We start from the raw sequence: 22783 nt of genomic DNA on the forward strand, positions 1-22783 counted from the left end.
AGGATTATCCTTTCATGAATTTAGTGGGATTGCATAAGTTTTCACTTTTTTATTTCTTCATAATAATATATCACAGCATTACCATTTCTAATGTTTGCACAAATTCCCAATTTAATGGTACAAGAAAAGAAGCAAGTCCACCTTGTTCAATTCTGAGCTTGATTCAATTAGGTCTTTCTGCACATTAATACTTCCCCAAACTACTCTGTAAACAGATATTACAGAAAATGAAAATGCATAGTGTTTTATTTGCAATTAGTCCAAGATTTAATCACTAAACTCCTCACAAACTGTTCTTATATAGAAATCTTTATTCAACACCTCTGAAGTGTCCACTGCAGGAAATGGTGTCTCACTTGGAAACCTCAGCTTTGTTTATTTGTATCAATGACTGATAACAGTCTCAATGAAAACTTAGAACCAATCTATAAATTATATGATACTTTATATGACAACTATTCCTGGAATATTGACAAATTATAATGAAAACAGTCAGCTAAAGAGACCCTACTTACTCCAGTAACCTTTACAGCTGTAATGGATTATTTGGAGTGGACAGGAATTTTGCAATCTGGAGCTGAATTCTTAGTACCATAACAAATTATGATGTAGGCAATCGGCATTAGCTGTTGTCCAACAAAAGACTATATATATATATATATATATATATATATATACACAAAACAGTACCTCTCTAAATGGAGCAACATCATCAGAAAGTGGTGATTTTCCAATTCCAGCCTCATATTTCACAACTGCAATATCCCCTCCTCGGAATGGCTTTCCATATCGACACAGCGCATCAATGGGTGGGGGCATAATTAGGTATCTAAAGGCTGCAAGACCTTTCCAAATAAGATATGGTTTATCTGGTATTGGAGCAAGATAGTTGTTACGATTCCAGACATGGAGAACAAGTTTTGTAGCATTGCTTAGTGGTGGAATTCCACACAGGGTAGACAGTCCAGTTTCATTGACAAAGGCATATACACACCATGTGTCCTATTGAATAATAAAAATGAAAGAAATCAAATAGAATTATTATGTAATAATGCAATTTGGTTAAGAATCAGAATAAAAGGGATCCACGTAGCCTGAATCACTCACCTGACATCTATTAGAAAAACGGAACTGCAGTTGGCCAAGAAAATATGAGTCAATATGATGCTTTTCATAAGAATTTCTTTCAATATTTGTGATTGCATATACTACACTTACAAAAAATATTAAGGCTTCTCTATTTGCTGCATCATCATCCATATCCAGCAGCAAATGAACCTCATCAGTTCATTATTTAAAGCCAATATAGATAAATGTTTTCTCTAAAACTTAATCATAATCAGATTCCATTCAACAGTTTTTGAGGAGAAAAAAATTATTTAGTGAGGCCATTAGTACAAACTCAAAAGTTCTTTATACAAGAATCCCTTCTACTAATATGTGTGCACTGGTATTGAGAAGAAGTTTACAACAGCAACAGATATTAATGTGGGAAACAGGGTCACATCGTAAGTTCAAATGGTGTTACTGTCTAGTGAGCAAAAAATTCCGGATTTGCTTCCAAATCAGTCATAATGAAGAAGAAAATACTGTCTTTTAGTAGAAAATAAAAGTCAAAAGCAAAGTGCTATTATTAGATATATAATGGGGAGAGGTATTCCAAATGTATGTAAACATAAATAAAGCTCAGCTTACAGTAACGTCTTCCTTTGACACTCTGAACTCAATTCTGTAGGTGCTGAAGTACTGTGCAGGATTGTAGTCCAGGCTGATACTGGCCGACAGAGGTTCCATGGTATCATTGAAGGTCTTGCACCATAAGATGACAAAAGGGCTAGCACCTGAAAAATAGACATGAAAACTGAGGTCTAATGTTCAAGGAATTTCATACGTTGCTGTGAATTTACTAGTTCCATGGGGTATCAATATTTCAGGTTTTTGTGGTTGCTCCAAGCAACAAATTTAACTTTAAGGTTATTTTTCTTTGCCATTGAAAGAAAAATTACTCAAAACTAGAAAGATCTAACTGAAAATAAATATGTGGCAATTAAAGAACAAAATAAATATTTCATGATAATTCTAGTGTATAGTTATCATACAGTTTTAAAAAAATAAAAAAGGAAGCAGAATTTTGGAATTAGTCTACACCAGATGTGGAATAAATAGTATGAAAATGTAGATTCAGATAAAACGTTTCTTTAGTTTTCTTTATTTGCTCACAATGATGATATGAAATTGAGGGACTTTTTTAATTAAAATATTGCATAACGTTTTCTGTAAAAATTTACTTTTATATAAAGCCAAAATACTAGATAATGATAAATGGTATTTATTTTTCTCACTGCTATAACAAAACATTTTATCTACATAGTAAAATTTTGGAAATTATCTTTAAATGTTATTGCTCTGGTCAATATTTTTCTGGGTATTTGAAAGTTGAGAAATATATTTCTACAGTAAAATGGTCAGATATGAATGTTTATTTAGATACATGTTTTACAGACAACGTATGTATTAAAGATACTTTGTATATTTAGATACATATGTTTTAGAGACGACGTATGTATTAAAGATACTGTTTATTTAGATACGTATGTTTTAGAGACAACATATGTATTAAAGATACTTTGCAGCTCTTATATTAATGGTACAACTTTATTAACTTCTTTTCTGCTTATAAACAAAATGACAAAATAAACTTTGATTTTTTTAAAAAAGTAAATAATTTGTTTCAATTATTGATCATGTAATTAATCTATAAACACTTAGATAAATGACTGCCTGCTTTCAACTATACATTTAATGTACAGTTTCTGGTCATGTTTATATACATGTATGTGTCAGTGTATGTATCCCATGTTGGACATAACCATGGCTAAGAAGAGTCGCCCAAATAAGATTTTCAACATGGTCTCCATGGTAGTCATATTGGAGGTGAGATCAACACAATTTTTATTTAGGACCAATTAGACATCATGAGAAGTCATTGGGGTGAAAACCCTCATATTAAAATTAGGACCAATCAGACATCATGAGAAGTCATTAGGGCAAAAACCTTCATATTAAAATTAGGACCAATTAGACATCATGAGAAGTCATTGGGGCGAAAACCCTCATATTAAAATATCTTTCTGCTTATCAAGATTTTAAAGATGGTATCCATCTTGATGGCCAGATCAGGTGTCTTCAGTTGAATACTCCATTTTGATATGACGTCTGTTTAGTAGTAGAGATATCAAGATTTTAAAGATGGTGGTCATATTGAATGTCAGGCTGCACCATATTCATTTAGGACCAACTAGGCATCTTAAGAAGTCTTTTGGTGAAAACTCTCTTTGGATATTGCAATCAATCAAGGAGAAGTAATAATAAGATTTTCAAAAAGTCTTTTAGTGAAAACCTCATGTTCACATGACCATCCATTCAAAAGGAGTATTGAGAACATGTTTTCCAAGATGGCCAAATATGGCATCTACACTGGATGTCCATGTGAAACCATTTTCATCTAGGATTAAAAAGACACTGGGATAAATGCATGTAAAGTTTCATAGCAATCCTCAAAATAGTTCTGGAGGAGTAATAATAACAGACATGTCCTAACAGACAGATTGATGGCGGACAATAGGCCATTCATAAGCCCTTCTCATTTATGATCATTTCAGCTGCAACAGTAGAGTATACTTTTTTCCCAGATTTTATGAAAAAATAATTTTCCTGTCAAGATTTTGGGATATTGACCAGCTGCCAAATTTAAGGTTTTGCAAATCTTTCAGTGAATCTGAAGAAGAAAAAATGGTTAAATTTGATTTCTGAAATGTTTTGATGTTTAAAAATCTGACTATTGTTTTAATTTCGGCTGTTGAAATGGAGGCTTTATGTGGTTCTGGCTCAAGGAGATGCTGTCTGGTGCTATGCAGCAGCAGATGCATCCTCGTCTCCATTTTTCAAACTGTATATGGAGATGATAAATTGTATGATATGCAGATATATTTTAAAAGGTATTTGCAAAATGATCAATAGGATATGTGAACCACTGTTTGTTATTGTCATTGTTTGTGTACGTTTAGTAATTTGGTGCTACATATTCAGCACAGTGATGTCTAATGTCCATATAAATGTTATTCCGTTGTATGTATGGTGAGTGAGTAGTATGTGAGTTGCTTGCAGTGCACGTGCCTAACATGCAACCGCTGATTACATTAACATGTTCCCTGTTCCAGTGTTTACTCCTCCAATGATTGTCCAGCAGTCAGCTTCAACATATCAAAGTTGGCTTTAGCAACTACATTGTGATCGTTTTTATCATTTTGTGAATTATCTATGCCTGACTGATTCGTTTACTTTTAATTATGTATATATTTCATGTATATATGCTGTAGGCCTTCTTCATCTTCTTCTTCTGCTAATTCATTTAGTCATCATTACATTACTGATTAAATTACAAGAACCCACAGAGGCGTAACTTTTTTATTTCTCAATATACCTGTTAGAGGTATTTCACAAGTATATATATATATATATATATATATATATATATATATATATATATATATATATATATATATATATATATGTTTAGTAATTTGGTGTTAAATATTCAGCACAGTGATGTCTAATGTCCATATAAATGTTATTTTGTTGCACGTATGGTGAGTGAATAATATGAGATGCTTGCATTGCATGCACCTAACATGCAACCGCCGATTACATTAACAAGTTCCCTGTTTCATTGTTCACTCCTACAGCGACTATCCAGGAGTCAACTTCAATATTTCTGGGTGCAATAGGTTACTCAGTACGTTGTAAATGCAGTGCTTGAATTTAACATAAATTTCTCTGTAGCCAGAAGGACTAGTATATTGAGAAATTTACTAGTCCTGCCAAATTTTTACTAGTCCTGTTCACAAAATAATGTCACACAGCTTTCATGTATGTTTACCGATTCAGTTTTAAAGTTTGAACAGCCCGCAACAAAACTGGATGTTTTCTGTGTGTTTGTTTTTGTGAACTGCATACACCAGCTACACCACATAACGTTCCTTTCCTCGTCATAATTCTGCCATTCCCCGTCATTTGTCCATTTCTTCTGAAATTTTCCATTACGCTTTTCCCTATCATAAGAATTATTCCTCATCATTCTCATTCAACTTTTGCTTTTTTTTTGGTGGCTGAACACCTTCTATCAAATGCCACATTTTGCCTGTCTTATAAGGAGGGAATTGTGCCTTGTTTTGAAATATGAGATGTTATAGTATAGCTGACGCGAATTATTTAAAGCAAAAAAAGGAATGACACAGTGTCCTAAATGTAAGAGAGACAGAGCAAGAAACACGTTTCAAAACATGTGTCTTTGCCCCCTCCCACAATTAAATGGCCTCTCCCTAACAAAGACTTAACTTCAGTGGATGTTCTGCATGATCAAAGCAGTGGCTTTTGTAAACACTGTTATAAAATATTAGCATCAGAAGATAGTGTGAGTTTCAGTTTGGAAAAGGTGTGTTCCCATCAAACTCAGCCATCTGACACTCAGCGCATTGTATTTAACAGCTCTAATTATGGTATCATAAGTTGTACATTTGGTAATTGTTCCTAATTAATCGAACCTCAATGTATAGTTGAAATTAATAATAAGGCGGAAAATTTTAAAATCTTAGATGCCCATGCTCAGAGATTTTAATTCCCAACAAAAGTACGGCATTCTGCTTGGATATGTCCACGTGTATTTAATTATTTGTTCATTCTTGTAAGGGAAAAATATAAAAACTATTCTTATCATCACATAAAAATTAGTTGTATGGAAAGGATGTGTCAATAACGTAATCGTAATAAATTGATCTAATTCTTATAATTATTTCAATGGAAATGTAAAATATGTAGTTTCCTGTTTGTGACTGTTGGAGCCTTTGAATAGTTTTTGCCGTGTTCTTTTGTGTGGTATACTGCTTTGTAGTTTGTTACTGTGGTAGAGTGAATAAAGTGTGATAACACGTAATTTTTTCATTTAATTTATTATCAGATTAATTAGGATCAATTACCAAACTTCCGTTGTTAATGACAGGACCATAATTTGCGCTGTTAAGTGAAATGCACAAAATCAGATGGATTCTTGTCATAGAAACGCACCTTTCTGAGGCAGAAATTGACTTCATCTTCTCATACTAATATTTTATGGATGTGTTTACAATGGCCACTGCTTTGATTCTACAGAACATCTGCTAAGTCAAGTCTTTATTAGGGAATGGCATAAACAAATGCTGACTATTGATAACCGAAACTTACCAGCCCATCGGACTATTAACATTATGAAAGTTACTAGTCCAACAGGAAATCTGCTAGCCTTGGGCTAGCGGACTACCGCTAATTTTGAGCCCTGTAAATGGTATTGAAGAAAATAACTATTGTACAACAGAATACTATTTGGTGCTGGTAAGCATTTAGTAATTACACTGAGACAGTTTTATAATAATTCCACGCCTTATCATTTTGTGAATTGTCTGTGTGTAATCTATTAATCTACTTTGAATTATTTATATATTTCATGTGTATATGCTGTAGGCCTTCTTCATCTTCTTCATCTGGTGATTCATTTAATCATCATCACATCTGATTACATTACAAGAACCCACGGATGTGAAACTTTGTTATTTCTCCCACATAACTGCATGAGGTCATTACAGAAACATATAGGAAACATTAAATATTTATGTCTATATTCATGCAGGTGAAATAAAAGTGGTGGAAACATTGTGTTCCCTTAGCATATACCTGCATAGATCTGTAACCCACATGATGTTTGGGTTATATAGCTGATAGGTTTTCCACTTGCTGGGACCTGATTCACTATTGAATAGCTTCCCCCTGTGACAGTTTTATTTGGCAATGTATCTGTGATAGGAGCTGTGGTGTTGTCAACCTTCTGAGTTGGGTTAGAATCCAAATAGGCTGAACAATTGCAGATTTCATAACACTGAACAGGCTGTAAAATGAAGAGTACATAAGTATGAATGGATTAAAATATAAGGCAACAGAAAGGAAGAATTTTAAATGTATACAGACATTGGCTCAAACACCCTTAGTACCAGTCTTAAGGATCCAACAGTGTGTTTACAGTTGTATTAAGCACTGCTGACTTTAACTACAAATCTCTCAAAATGATTTGCTAGGTCCCTTGGGTGTTCAAGTTATAATGACTCTGCTGCAGAATCTTGTTGGCTCAAACATCTTTATTGCACGTGACGTCCAATAAATGTAATTGTGTCCCTTCCTGCTTTTATTTGCAAGAATCTGAATATTCCATTTTATTCTTCTGTGCCGAGTATTAACACTTTGAAGAGGCCTATTTTCCCTTTCGTCTTCAACATGCATCACTTGCTGGATACCATTTTTAAAAAAAATTCCATAATCAAGAGTTTGATCATGCAGATACTGCGCATGAAAACGTGCAGTTTAAAGAGTCTGGGGTACTGCTGTGAAGTTAGTCTGGTTCCCTGACTAATTCCACTAATTCTAATATGAAACCCTGGTCCAAATCAAACTTGGATGAACCAATTATCCGGATTTTTGGCAACAATCATTTTTTCGTAGTTATTGCTTTTATTCTCTAAGTCCGTATTTTAGGGGTTATTTTCATAAGAATTATGGCAAAATCATAAGGGTTGGCAAGTCTGCTTCTGTATTCTGTATTTTATTTTTTTATTAATTTTTTTAGACTAGGCAGGTGAATATGGCATTAAATTTGTGCATAAAAATTGTCCCTTTGAGTTGCCTCCATTGACATAAATCTGACATGACAGGTTAGTGGATAATATACACATATGCATAGACACACTTTGTTGCTAATGTTAGTATGACTATAATGTTTGTGACCTTTTTTTTAGTAATACAAGCTATATCTGGTAACACAGAATGGGCACAGTGCCACAGGCATGTAATCATTTTAAATCCCTTTAACTGCCACAAAATAATTAAAATATAGGTTCAGATATTTTATATTGACTGCATTCTTTAAAAAAAACTCCACACTAGCTGTGCATCCTCATCAAACTTTTTAAATTAGTTCATATCAACCAATGGAATGAAAGTCAATAAACTTGAGAAGAATGTGTTCCACTATCAGTGGTTATAAACAAGGTATGCACTCTGGTCAAGGTTCACCCTTCAGGTAAATGTGTCCTACACATGAGTGGAACAACACTATCTTATCTCTGTGCAAGAGGTATCATATAAATTATAAAACATTATTAAATATTGAGAAGCATCTTTTCCTATTTATGCCTGTGAAGCTCTTTCAAATTTCAGGTGACAGATTTTGTCTTTGCATATATTATGGCATTATGGAGCAGTGGCCAAGATTACCAATTAAAAATCTTGAATCTTGAGATACAATAGTATAATATTTACAGTAGTAAAAAAAGACCCAATGTAGTCATGTATCAAATGCAAAAACATAAGCTAATAAATGTGAAATGTAGGTCACAATGACCTTCTTTTGTTGTAAGGGTGTGGTATAATAGAGATGCTTAAAATTATCATGCCTGAACAATACTTGAGTTTGAACCAAAGTCAGTGAAGCATGAAATGTGAGTCACAGTGACTGACTTAATGACAAGGGTGTACTACTCATCAAGATATATCCCTTCAACAAGTTTCTGTATATAGTTTGCTAAGAGCCTATTTAATTGTAAGGCAAACACTGAAACTTAACCCAAATCAGTAAAGTGTAAAATGTAGATCACCATCAACATCTTTTGGTGTGTGGGTATGTTACTAGTAGAGTTGCATACAGTCAACTAGGTTGATGATACTACAATAAACAGAGCTTGAAACTGAAAATTTCTTCTAAGTCAGAGAAGCATGACATACAAACCAGTATCTATTTTCATCATGATGGTGTAGTACTCATCAAGAAGTATCCAAAGTTGTATGATTCAAGGTATAACTGAGCTTAATGCGAAAACTTAAACTAGAACATACAATTACTGTACATGCATGTACAAAGTCTGTGTCCTCAGCCTCCCTCTGGGTAGATGCTATACAAAATACTTTAAAAAACCCTCCAAACTGTAGCCTAGGACATGGATAAATGGCTGACATTCACTGAAAGTGTACATATGGATATGCTTTTATCTGTACGGCCACCATAGCAAAGTAGCTTAAGTGTATTTCATAGAAGTGAGCTAATAAAGGTCAATAGTGCTTATAATTTGTTTTGCAATGTATTTGTTCAAAACAGTGCTGAAACACACATCTGCCTAAAAATGTGGCTGTTGGTTAATGAATTCAGGTGGTGGTCAATCATGACAATGCTTTCAAATAATAAAATCAATTCAAGCATGATGACTGTGGTCATATTAACAAGTGGTTACTAACAACAGAGGTTGCTCAATTCATTCCTTACTTTATTACATCTAATTTTCATTCACATGATAACTCCCTGATCATCAGGATGATTCCCAGGTTTGATCCAAGAAATTTGGACAAAGGCAAAAGATAAAATTCAAATCTCCATCAAACCAATCAACAATTTCCATGTTTAATGTGAATTTTTAAGGAAAAATCTCCTGGAGATGGAGACAAACTGATGGCTGTTCCAGAAAGATCACATATATAAATTTTTGTATATTGCTGAATTGGTTATTTATCTTTTGCTGTTATATTGGCAAGATAACTCACCACTGGATTTTCATAACAGCAGGAGCAAACTCCTATTGCCCAGTCTTGAACTGACATGTAATCATAAATCCCAATTCCTTCCTCCACTGAGTCGTAGAACATGATTCCAGTCACAGCCAGGCCATCTCCATCAGCAGCTTTCACTGTGATCTAATATCAACGAATATTTTAAAATAAAATTAAAAATATGTATAGCGAAGACTGATTACTCATCTTGCTTTTCATTCTAAGAGTGAATAATAAAAAGAACACACTACAAGAAACAGAGGAATTGAATTTTTGCTGGAATCCTTAAGTACTTACATAACCACATCTGCTGTAACATAGTATGTCATGCTATAAACACAATTTTTTATTCCCAAACCATCAGATGTTGGTCTTGTTTCGAAAAACGATTTTCAGTAATCTTTGAACCAACTCCCAAATACCCCCCCCCACATCACTTCATTTTATGTCCACATCATGTATAAATAGTCCTGATTGGAGCCGATGTAAAACTATCCTTGGGGCAATTTGAATAGCAGCAATTAATAGGCAAAAAAGTCAGGTATAAAACATGATTTCACATATTACTTAACTGGCTGACAATAGCTAGGATGAAAAGTTTGAAGACTGCAGTGGGTGAGCCTATTGTGCTAATTTGTGTAGGTAAAGATCACATAGTGGAACAACCCAAGACAGGTAAATCAAAGAGATGCTAGATCCTTGTCAGAGAAAAATAGCTATTACACATCACTGCCTTGAATAAGAGTGTTTAAGGCATCTGTATTATAGATGATCATTGACAAGCTTGTGAACAGTGGCAACATTTCTTTGAATTTGGATTTTACTGCATATATAAAATGCAAAGTATGATTATTATGTTTGTTGGAATAACGTTCACCTATGATTCATGTTTGAAGGTGATTCATGAAGCAATTACTGTAGCTATCAGAAAAGCTCAGTAACGGTAAATTTCAGAACTCTGGCTTGAAGGAGTTTTACTTTGTGAAGCATGCCAACAAAGGGGTGGGGCATTTCATTCTTTGCATACACTGCAAAAAACATATTGATATATGTCAGTCCTGTGTTGATGATGTCTGTTGAAACAGAAGCACCACTTGTATGTCATATAGTTGACATGCTGAACTGAACATTTAGATTAGTTCTCATTATTATTATTTACTAACTTAATCTTGTTAAATGGTAGCTATCAATCTGTTAATCAACCTATGGTTTTCAGGATGATTTCAGCCATGAAACAGACTGACTGAAAGACAATAATAAGCACACACTCATGTTTGCACAGTTGATTGATGTTGATAAAGTGAAACCACCCATACTGGACAGAGGCATTTATTACTGCTGTATTACCTGTAAAGCCCCCATCAAACTTGAAAGTAGTATGTCCCCTCCTCCCCATTAATGAATCGGTCAGTCCCAAATGTTATGCATACTCATTTTTCTACAGAGATTAATATAATCTATGTTGGGGTTTGGACCAAGACAAGGAAATCCCAGTCAAGGGATGAGGCTATGCCTAGTGAGCAGACAAATAATATAACCCCATGACTGGGATTCCCTTGACTTGGTAAAAACAAAGACAGACTATTTTTCTCACAATTTTTTCCAATTAAATTAAAATAACAATGCATTTTTGCAATATAGTTAGCAGATTCAACATATATAGTATTAATGATCTACTATTATTGCCTCTTACTTTATATCAAGGTCATCAGGTCTTTTATGAAAATATGAATTATTATTTTAGTAGAATCTAGCTACATATGCCACATGCAGAAAAAAAAAAAAAACAATGAAGGAAGTTATAATTGTTACATGTTGGAAGTATTGCACAATGACAGGCTTCAAGCAACATGCTATTGTTTACATAAATACTGCCCATTAATCTGAATATGTTACAGAGGGCAACTTGTCACCCCTAAGTACACAAGTTCTACACATGAGAAAATAGAAACATAAAAACATTTGATATTATTACTGTATTATCACATTTATTCAATGGATGTCAAATGAAATTAACAATGAATAATTAATGTCTTTTATATGGTTCACTGACACATCAGTACAATGATGGCTAGATAGCACCAATTAAAAGTTTAGTTTGATTATCCGTGTAAGTGCCTTGTGATCATGTAGTTCGCAAGCTGAAATCTTAAAAGAGTATATCACAAGAACTTATGGAACTATGGTAAGGTTAGTCTTCATACACATACTCCTTTAAGAGCTGTGAGTACTGTGGCTAGGTGGATTAAGACTGTTATGCAAGAGGCAGGAATTGATATGTACAATTCTGGTGCTCACAATTACACAGTTGCTTCAAGCATCACTTCAGTTTAAATGAACATGTCTTTGTATCATACTGTAATGACTTTAAGTTTAAGTAGAGATTGCACTTTTCTTAAATTTAAGAAAAAACCTATATATGATGGGTCAGACTTGAGCAGAGCTGTGCTAGCAAGGTCCCAGATGTATGTGTCATGCTTATGATGATTTTGTACTTATTACTGCACAGTTTATCTTAACTTTAGCTGCATGTTTTGTGCTGTTTGCTTGGGTGTATCAGCTCTGAAATTTTATGTGATCATGAGGCACTTACTGGGGATAAAATATTTCCAAATTAAACAAGTCATACTAATGTCAGTTTGATTAGGATTTTATACAGTTTTAACCCTTTACTTCACAGAGCATAGTTAAAAAGTGCAGCACGCTATAAATACCTGTTACTTAGTCGACTCCATACGCAAAGGCCTGCCTCTGAACTGCTAAGCAATGTAGTGTATGTTATGTTTAACAGCAATTTTAACCATTTTACATTTTGGTACACATCTATTATATGTGGAAAAATTTAAGAGTAAAGTCTGATTGTTATAGCTGTGTAATTATTTTTCATGGAAGAATTTTTTATGTGCTTTAAAATCTAGAGAGAACTCGTTCACCATCATGTCAGTGAGCCTGTGTGACCAACTGTAGCTGCCATTTCTCATACTTGAAATTTACAAGTTTTTCATCTGTGTCTACATAACTAAGTCATCTGAATTTGATAATTTATGAAAACTAATTGCTGCCTACATCAATATCAGAGCCTTTAGCTAAGTTATTGAATCTTTCATAGTTGTGATTCTAATCGTGAATACTTCATAAGTACTGAATGAAATCTGCGATACGTGATCTGACATAATTGTCATTCGCAGAAATGAATGTAGTATCTAATAGGGGGGTTTTCCCCGAAAGTGGCACTACGAAAACCAGCTAAAAATGGCTGATGTTTACAGCAGGCGTCAAAAGGTGCTTCCATGCAAATGGAGTAGAGGCGTCAAAAGGTACTTCCATGCGAATGGAGTAGAGGCGTCCAAAGACACTTGCATGAGGTAAAGGGTTAAGTGCCTGAGGAACCACATTCACACCCACTTGCATAATTACCATTATTAGCTTTGTGTGTATTCCTCCCTATGTACCCTAGGAAGCATGCCAGTTGATCATCTGATCATGCTCTTAACACTGACTCATCATTTGGCTCACTGCGTCTCATGTGATCTCTCAGACATTCAAAGGTAATAAAATCCTATTACAAAATTATGACTCAGGCAAATCTTGTTTAATTGTTAATATAATTGTGAAACCGAAGACAAAATGGATCGAATTAGAGTAATATTATGCTCACTCCACACTTTTCATCACATATATAAGGTAAACCTGCTAGAAATAAAATATAGGTAACCACTGTGCTTTTCAATACCAGATTATGTTCCCCTAATAGCTATGTCAGCTGAACAAAGCACACCCCCGTACACCAAACTCTGTAACCACTGCACTGTTTATTACCTGGTACCTTCCTCCCATTGTCAAGTAAGCTACACAAAGCACACCCCCCCCCCGGTACAAAACACTGTGACCTTTTTTACTGTTTATTACCTGGTATGTTCCTCCCATTGTCAAGTAGGCTACACAAAGCACACCCCCTGTACAAAACACTGTAACCTTTGCACTGTTTATTATCTGGTATGTTCCTCCCATTGTCAAGTAGGCTACACAAAGCACACACCCTGTACAAAACACTGAAACCTTTGCACTGTTTATTACCTGGTATGTTCCTCCCATTGTCAAGTAGGCTACACAAAGCACACCCCCTGTACAAAACACTGTAACCCTTGCACTGCTTATTATCTGGTATGTGCCTCCTATAGCCAAGTAAGCTAAACAAAGTGCATTCCCTGTACAAAACACTGTAACCACTGTGTTATTTATTACCTCCCATTGTCAAGTTAGCTACACAGAGCACACCCCCTGTACAAAACACTGTAACCACTGTGCTGTTTATTACCTGGTATGTTCCTCCCATTTTCAAGTAAGCTTCACAAAGTACACCCCCTGTACAAAACACTGCAATCACCACGCTGTTTTATTACCTGGTATGTTCCTCCCATAGCCATGTCAGCTGAACGATAATATGCAGCAGAGTACACTTTCTTCTCTCTAGTGTCTCGCATGATCTTGATACGTAGCTCGTCAAACTCTTCATCTGTCTGAATGTTTTCTTGCCGATGTTCTATAATCCAGTTGGCACCATTTGGCATCTGGAATCCATTGAGGGCTAAACTGGACCATTTTGGATCATGCAGCATTGAGACATGCTGGGATGGACATGATGGTCCCACAGGGGATGACAAGTGTAGGAAAGTACCTGTACAAATTGAAGGTTATGGTGTTATTTTGCTATAAATCACAGCAAGATATTTTATCCAGCTATGGACAGATGGAAATTAAACAAAATAGTGTCTGGCTTCTACCCCAGAACAATGAATTGTTGGTCACTAATACAACTGCAGTATAACGTGTTACAAATCATAATACACTCAGAAATACTGTTACAAATTTGTGTGGTACCCAGCCCTACCTATACAATAATTGTGCTGGCGGTGGGGGTCTTGGTACTGCCTAACTGACTGACAGCAAGTCAGTGATGGAGCTAATGAGAATGACAGTGATTTTGAAGGTTCTTGTTGTTTAGAGAAGGGTACTAATTGCAAAGATATAGAGGGGTGAATTTGTGCTGGCAATTTCTGCCTCAAAGTAAAATGTATGTTTGAAGAGCAAATTCTCAGTTCAGTCGCATGCAAATTTGTAATGACATTGATTCCAACTGTAGCAACACTAGTGTGGAGAGCAGTACTGAACCTGAAGGTTTTAATGTTACCATCCTGTGCCTGAAGACCCAAAGTGTTAACCCTGTGAAAATGATACACATCAGATTTTTCTTGGTGGCAGAGAAATAAAAAGATCTCATGAAAGATTTAATGCTTCTAATGTTATTGGATGAAATCTTTGCAGGAAGGAAATCAGTATAAATTTGGTATCTTATTTTCCCCTTCTACATGACACATTATACATTTAAGGCTTTGATTTCAAATTTGAAAAAGAATTGCAAAAGTTTTAATTGCTTACCATCCATGACAGATGGTTTTTTCCACCAGACCGTATCATGGAGGAATTCACTGCCATCAACAACGAGGCCATCTGTTGGGGAGGATCTGTCATATAAAACTGGTGTTGTTTCTGATTGTATCTCTAAACCAGCTCCATTCTTTATGATCATTTTGGCAAAGTATGGCGTGGATTTCTGTTCAAATATAAAAACAAAAGTTTAGGTAATGTGTTTATGAAAATACATGTGGCAAAAGTGTGTGATAAGAAGCCCAAGTGGGTCTGTTTTTACTCACCTGGATTAGATAACTTAACAGTTGTCTACTTCATTAAACAGGCATACTAGAAAGTAATACTGTAGGAACATATCCTACATAAACTATCTCTCACACAGGATGTGCATCATGCCACAGACATAGCATCACACCCCACCCAGTCACATTATCCATATTAATGCTGAGCACCAAGTAAGGCATTTGCTAATGCCAATTTTATAAGTCTTTGGTAAAACTTGGCTTGGGTTTGGACCCACAACCTTCTGTGGATGCTCTAATGCAGACTATATCCAAATGGAATTCGGTTTCAGGAGTGATAAGAAAGTCAGGTACAAAATAAATTTAATATGTGTTGATCCCGCTCATAATCAAACTCATTCAAAATCTTGATAATATAAGAGTATTTAATGTGTTTTTATCGAGTTGTTAGATTGCTGACAAGCTCAGTAATACAGACACAATGTAATATCTTTATTATCCATGCATTTGACTCATAATCATACACAACCATCATTTTGACACCACAGGCCTACTTTCTAAATTTGATGAAAATCTTAATGCTAAATATTTACCATTAGGGTGCAAGATGACAAAAATATGCATAGGTCTAGTGCATTAAAATAAATCATTCAACAACTTGGTTATAGGTTATTTTTACCAAATTTATTTAAAATCAGGTCAGAAATACAGCATTTCAAGTGTTAAGAAACTTAGCCAATCATTTATAAGTTTACCTCATTAATTTTGCATATATCTTGATCATAATAAACACATTATATATCTGGATGACATCAAGTTTGATAATAATATGATCAGAAATAGAGTTTTTAAAGTGTTGATAAGCTCAAAGTAGATGCAAAATCACCTCATTAATATGCATGGATCTTGTTGATATCTTTATTCATTCATAATCTTAATGAGTAAAGCCTATTTACCAAGTCTGATAAAAAAAACGTGGGTCAGGAATAGTTTCAGGAGTGGTAACAAGCTCAGTAAATTACATGCTAGACCGATAAATCAACCCCAAAAATCTGTAACGATACTGATGGGCAATTTTGTGGGTCCGATGTCACCTGTACATTAAATATGCAATTTTGCTGCATGCAAATCATTCTGGAACAAACCTGCATACACTTTAGACACATATCGGTAATTGGTAACAGCCACATCAAGCGCAAAATTCAAAATGGCCACAGGACAGATGGTTGTATTATTCCAGGTGGATTTACAAGTCAACAAACATGTGATTTGCTCAGGAAATATAATCTACATGTCACCAAAAGAATCCTTCAGCCAACAGTAGCTGCACAGCCATGAGAAATATCGGTAAATGTATAAAATATACATCGATATGTGTAGCCAAATTTAGATGCAGATGATTGCAGCTTTTAATGAATAGGTGATATCAGCCCCTCACCCAAAATTCAATATCATCATGGGTGAAAGGCTGATTTATTGACCTCACTACATGTTAGATCATCACTTCATTAATGCATAGGAAGCAGATGCATTATCGAAATCTTGATCATATAATCCTATATTTGAAGTGTGATCAAAATCAGATCAAAAGTAATGTAGTATTATTTACTGCTTTGTCTTGTTTAATTAGGAATATTTAAGGACTCTCAATCGCTAAGAAAATACCAGCTAAGAAATATTACAATGCTTGTATATCTGGGTTTATGTGTGTGCAGGAAAGTTGCAAAGGTCTGGAGTTTATATTGTGTTTCAAAGATATGCATCTTCTGAATTTCAAAAACAATCTGAAGTTTACATGATCATAAATTAAGATAAAGTCATACATAAAAAATATCAGTTAAAAATATAATTAATTTTAAAGTTGGGATAACTATTTATAAACACATAAATGCATCATGTATGTCTTCACTGTTTATTTCAAGTCTAAATAAACAGGTGTTTTATTTGCAGAGGTGAAACTTGCCCACATATTTTTGGGTTTGAGCCACAAAAAGAGATCAGTCTTTTAGGATGAAGCTCTCAATTCCAAGTTGAGAACTTCCTCCTTGGAATGAACATAGCTTGAAGGAATATTAGACAGCAGTCAGCAGCCTTACAAACCCATCAACAGTAAAACTTAAGTTCAAGAAAACTTTAGTTAGAACTTCTTTGCAGGCTGAGCATAGTTGTTTTGTCTTTGCCACATTCCATTATTGATATAGAGAGGAAAGTTTCTATTCTTTGAAAAACATGAAGTGATTCAGTTAGAAATCTCAACCAGACAATTTTTGACAGCCTATTAATAATCACGCTGGATGTCATCAGTGGTCACCAGACTGTGAACTTGTGAAGGAAACTAAAAATGCTATTGGATTTTATATTTAAAAAAATGTTGCAGTGAATTGCAAGATAATGAACTCTTCCTTGCTTATTAATTTATAATATACTGACTAGTATTAATTATTACTGTATTACTGGCATTAGAATCCAAATCTGATCTATGTGTGAAACTTGCTGTTTCATTATACTATGAAGAGAATACGTATTCTGGCAAAAAATACACTTGTTCTGCTTTCAATCCTCTGTCAAACACTTAAAATTTGTGCTAATGAAATTTTTACTGGTTTATAAGCCAATCTACCGGTACTTATCAAAATCTGTAAATCTACTGGTCTTATATTTTGGTTTTATCACATGTGTGAGAATGTGTTACAGACAGATGAACACAAGCGGAAAGTATGTATTTAACAGCACCTAGGCAAAATATGCCCATTCGATGGCAATTAAAAGGGAGATCGTAAAAATGTCATTGCACAAACCTTTAGGAAGATAATCCCTTCCAAATAAATGTAAATATTAAGTACAACATGATGAAATATATAAAGCAAAGATGTAAAAATTTTGTAAAAGGTATACAAAATGAAAGATCAAGGTAAAATATAAAATCCTGAACAAAGTATGGTTGAAATTTGTTATATAAATTGCATTCCCTCAAGAAAGTCTAAGATTTTGTTGTGTGGTACATCATCATACAGTTTCTCCGTCAAGTTTCACATCAAAATACTTCTGCCTCACACTCAACAAGAATGTATTCTGCTGTCAGTGGACACAGACATATTTCACTTAGTCAAGCCTCACCCTTCTTGAGGCATGCATGAGTCAGCTATGTGTGGTTGATAAGTGATCACCACAGCATCAGACAAATTGTCAATCAGAATAGGTTGCCAATTATGAAGAATATGCCTATTTAGGGAACCACAATAACTCAGTTTAAAGAGCACCAGACAAGAAAATTCCTGATTCACAGGTCTGATACATGCCCAGCCTAGCCTGGATAGTCTGCCTTGGAAAAAGCCCTTAACTCCCATTTCCTCTGCCTATTATAGCCCATAATGTGTTAAAAGTGCCATTAAAACTGACAAAAACAATTTTTTTAAATGTAATATCTGAAATTGGTATATGGAATCTTCCACTTAGAAATGGGTGACTACCTTAGAACTTTTATTACCATTATTGTCAATTAACAAAACAGTCCATAGTACAGAATACTTTTGCTAGGCTGTATGAGCAAATCATGTTTCTACAAGATTTAGGATGATGAACAACTATAAAATTTCAGGCATCTGAAATGTTTCAAGTGTACAATTAGGTGGAGTCATGACATGTTGCAATGATAGTTACAACTCTGCCTACATATTTCAAACTGTCTGTATACAGAATGATTCATCTTGATGGGAGGCTCTGATTTTGTTGAAATCACTCTGAAAAATGATAGAATCTGTTGACATGTTTTGAATTCACAAAGGTCAAATATTATTGGGAGGGGTTTTAATAGCTATGTTGGTGATTCAGGAATACAGAATTTTGCAACACTGGCAATAGCAATTTTTGCTGCTTCTAGATGAGGACAAATTTGCATGCCAAATGATGGAAAGAAATTTGATTTCTCAATACATCATTGGGCCTAAACATGATATCAAATTTGAATTCTGATGAATTAGAAGACAGTCTGGTTTTGTAATGAAGAGCCTGTTTCATTTGTCTATAGTAAAGTGACGGTTCACTTGCCTCAACAAAGAGGCTTTCTGAAGGATAAGTTCTAAATGCAATTAATTAAAGTCTACGTCCATGACTGTGCAAACATCTGCAGGTAAGATTTACAAGATGATCTATACAATGGAACAAATAGCTAAGTTTCAATCTTACTAATGACCAGTATAACTGATATATGACCTTCTGATCAGCCCCCAAACTGTCTTTGCCATGACTCATTAAATGCAGGGAATTTTTTACATTTGTCCCTGAAGTCTCAAACATCTGGAAGAAAAGTCAGCTTATAGTTGAAAATAAGCCCTAATAATTTGTTCTCTTTGACAGCAGGAATAAAACATGCATCAAGATACAGCTTTGAATCATCATCAATTAAATGTTATTTGCATAAGTGCATATAATTTTCGATTTATAAAACAGGCAAATAATTTTTGATTTAAAAAATATGCAATTTTGATTTCAAAACTGAACCTGTGTTCTTCTGCCTATCTCTGAACTCTATTTCAGCTTGTGCATATGAAGTGTTCATTAGAATGTTTGATCTCTGATCTGTAGCAGACAACAAATAGAACTATTCATTACAATATTTGATCTCTGATCTGTAGCAGACATCAAAAAGAAGTGTTCATTACAATGTTTGATCTCTCATCTGAAGCAGATGACAAAAAGAAGTGTTCATTAGAATGTTTGATCTCTGATCTGTAGCAGACAATAGAAGTGTTCATTAGAATGTGTGATCTCTGATCTGTAGAAGACAACAACAAAAAGTGTTCAATAGAATGTTTAATCTCTCATCTGTAGCAGACAACAAAAATGAGAGTTCATTACAATGTTTGATCTCTGATCTGTAGCAGACAACAAAAAGAAGTGTTCATTAGAATGTTTGATCTCTGATCTGTAGCAGACAGTAGAAGTGTTCATTAGAATGTTTCATCTCTGATCTGAAGCAGACAATAGAAGTGTTCATTAGAATGTTTGATCTCTGATCTGAAGCAGACAATAGAAGTGTTCATTAGAATGTTTGATCTCTGATCTGTAGAAGACAACAACAAAAAGTGTTCTTTAGAATGTTTTATATCTGATCTGTAGTAGACAATAGAAGTGTTCATTAGAATGTTTGATCTCTGATCTGTAGCAGACAATATTAGTGTTCATTAGAATGTTTGATCTCTGATTTGAAGCAGACAACAACAAAAAGTGTTCATTCCAATGTTTGATCTCTGATCTGTAGCAGACAACAAAAAGAAGTGTTCATTACAATGTTTGATCTCTGATCTGTAGCAGATGACAAAAAATTTCAACATATAATTAGTAGTCAGGGTATTTTGCTAAGCTGCTAATTTTGATGCTGACCAGTGTGACTGACAATAGGTTGCAGAAAGGGTTTTGCCAATCTTAACTTTAAAATGTCTGTCTTTAACAAATTTTGAGATCAGCTAGGTAGGCAGTCCCTTAGATAATTCATTATGCAACAATAATTTCTTTATGACAGCAGAAAGATGAACAGACAGATGGAAATGTGAAAGCTGGGGGGGGGGGAGAGAGAGAAAATCAACATACCTCAAGTGCAAGCTCCACAAATTCATATGCTGAATAATTTCCATCAAGTTCAATCCAATCTACCATCATTTCTTTTGGCCCTGTGTCACCACACAACCTTTGTTTCCATAGAGATACTGTGTATGAGTGGATCCCAGATACATCATCATTGTAACCCTCCCAAACTATTGTTAGGGAGTCATTCTTGGGTGTGTAGCTTACTGGCTGAGATTTAAAAAAATAATTTTTAAAAATCTATACATATGCATATTTTTATGAAGATAGTTAACTAACTGTATTGGAAACAGCAAAGAAACCAAGCAAGCTAAATATTAAAATAAACAAATTTCATAAAGTGATTCAGATCACTGTTCAATATGTTTTAGTTTGTTCACTGCAAGGTAGAATTGTTCTTAATATCACAGACTAGCAACAGACGAAGAGATAAAGTTCCACTGAACTATGGCTCATGGAAAGTAGTACCTGTAATTATCATTGGTGAACAGTGATGGAATTTTTATGTATACTATATAAATTAAACTCAAGAAAGATACAGTCAAACAGTTTACCTTAAGTAAGCAACAGAACACTCACCATGTCAAAGTAAGGACCAGCCCTAATTTTGCCTGCAACTGGAAGAGTGATGTCAACTGTGAATTTAAAGGAAGTCATTCCACATTCTCCAGACTTGTCAGCACCTGTAGTGTAATCAGAGAAACATTTTCAATTATTTACAGATGCAACATGATATGCAGTTTACTGAGAAAAACAGTAATAAGCTTTATCTTCAGAAAAAAATAAAAATAATGAAATGAAATTAACTCTGCTAGTATGAAAAGACTGTATATGTGATAACAATAATAATAATAATGACCTTATTTAAAGAGGTTGATACAATTAATTTCAATGAATTAATCCTCCGTCTGACCCTCTATTTTGTAATATGGTTATTTAGATTCAAAACACACACACACATACACATACAGATAAGCTATATTTATATATGGACATAACAGAAAATTTAAATAACATGCTCCAAGTAGGTTCACTGAGTATATTTTGTGCAAAAGCAGTGACACAATGTGGAAGATTAGTGAATTTAAACTGTAATTTTTAACAAATTTGTCAAATCAAACAGGTTCCACTTTTCATCCATTGAATCAGATCATAATTAAATGGATTTATATTTGTACTTTCTCTAATTTCCTTTGGGATTCTGTTCAAATTAGTGATCCTGAATACTGAAAACTTTTCTTAAAGAATTCCTCAATCAACAGAAATACATGCACTATTTCTAATTGAAAATATTCTTGTCCATGGCCTGTCTTACTTCTGTAATTTATTAAATTTTTCTAAAGAACCTGGGAAAATAAATACTAAATGAAGTTGAAAAAATGGGTGTTAAAGATTCAATGAAATTAAAAAAGCAAGAACTTCTTGTTTTTAAGTATACTTATTAAACAATCTTACCCATAACCCAGGCAAAGTAAGTTTCTCCCTGAGTAAGCTGAAGCTTAGTCAACTTTTTGAATGTATCTGTTCCAGTACTGGTGACATCCAACACATCAAAGAGTAGTGCCCTCTCTGCTTTGGTAACCTTCCCACCTTCAAGCTATTCAACACAGTAAGCAAGTTTTATAAATTAAAAAACCTTAAAAGATCAATGTTCAATTGCTTTCAATTTTATAAATGAAATGAATATTAAGCTATGTCTCATTATTTACATTCCTGAAGTAAACATTTAATGAATTTAATAATGGACTCTTGCTGGAGACTATTGTATGTATGGAGTGTAAAAATATTCACCTGTACAAACATTTTACTTAAATCATTGTCGTTGTTGTTGTTGTAGGGTTTAACGCCAT

General features: G+C 34.2%; 1 protein-coding gene across 1 annotated transcript in view; it reads right to left on the reverse strand.

Annotated features, from left to right (window-relative positions):
* LOC149782250 (uncharacterized) overlaps positions 1–22783 on the reverse strand; it is a 300926-nt gene that overhangs the window by 43596 nt on the left and 234547 nt on the right. The window contains exons 96-104 of the mRNA XM_089935100.1: positions 22389–22530; positions 21513–21616; positions 20940–21143; positions 15118–15292; positions 14082–14356; positions 9673–9822; positions 6766–6976; positions 1696–1841; positions 691–1002 (exon numbers count right to left, since the gene is read on the reverse strand). Coding sequence (XP_089791226.1) covers positions 691–1002; positions 1696–1841; positions 6766–6976; positions 9673–9822; positions 14082–14356; positions 15118–15292; positions 20940–21143; positions 21513–21616; positions 22389–22530 — 1719 coding nt within the window. The remainder of the gene's footprint in view (positions 1–690; positions 1003–1695; positions 1842–6765; positions 6977–9672; positions 9823–14081; positions 14357–15117; positions 15293–20939; positions 21144–21512; positions 21617–22388; positions 22531–22783) is intronic.

Source organism: Sinohyriopsis cumingii, chromosome 15 (genome assembly GCF_028554795.1).
Source record: "Sinohyriopsis cumingii isolate HCF-2022 chromosome 15, ASM2855479v2, whole genome shotgun sequence".
In the NCBI taxonomy this organism is placed as follows: domain Eukaryota; kingdom Metazoa; phylum Mollusca; class Bivalvia; order Unionida; family Unionidae; genus Sinohyriopsis; species Sinohyriopsis cumingii.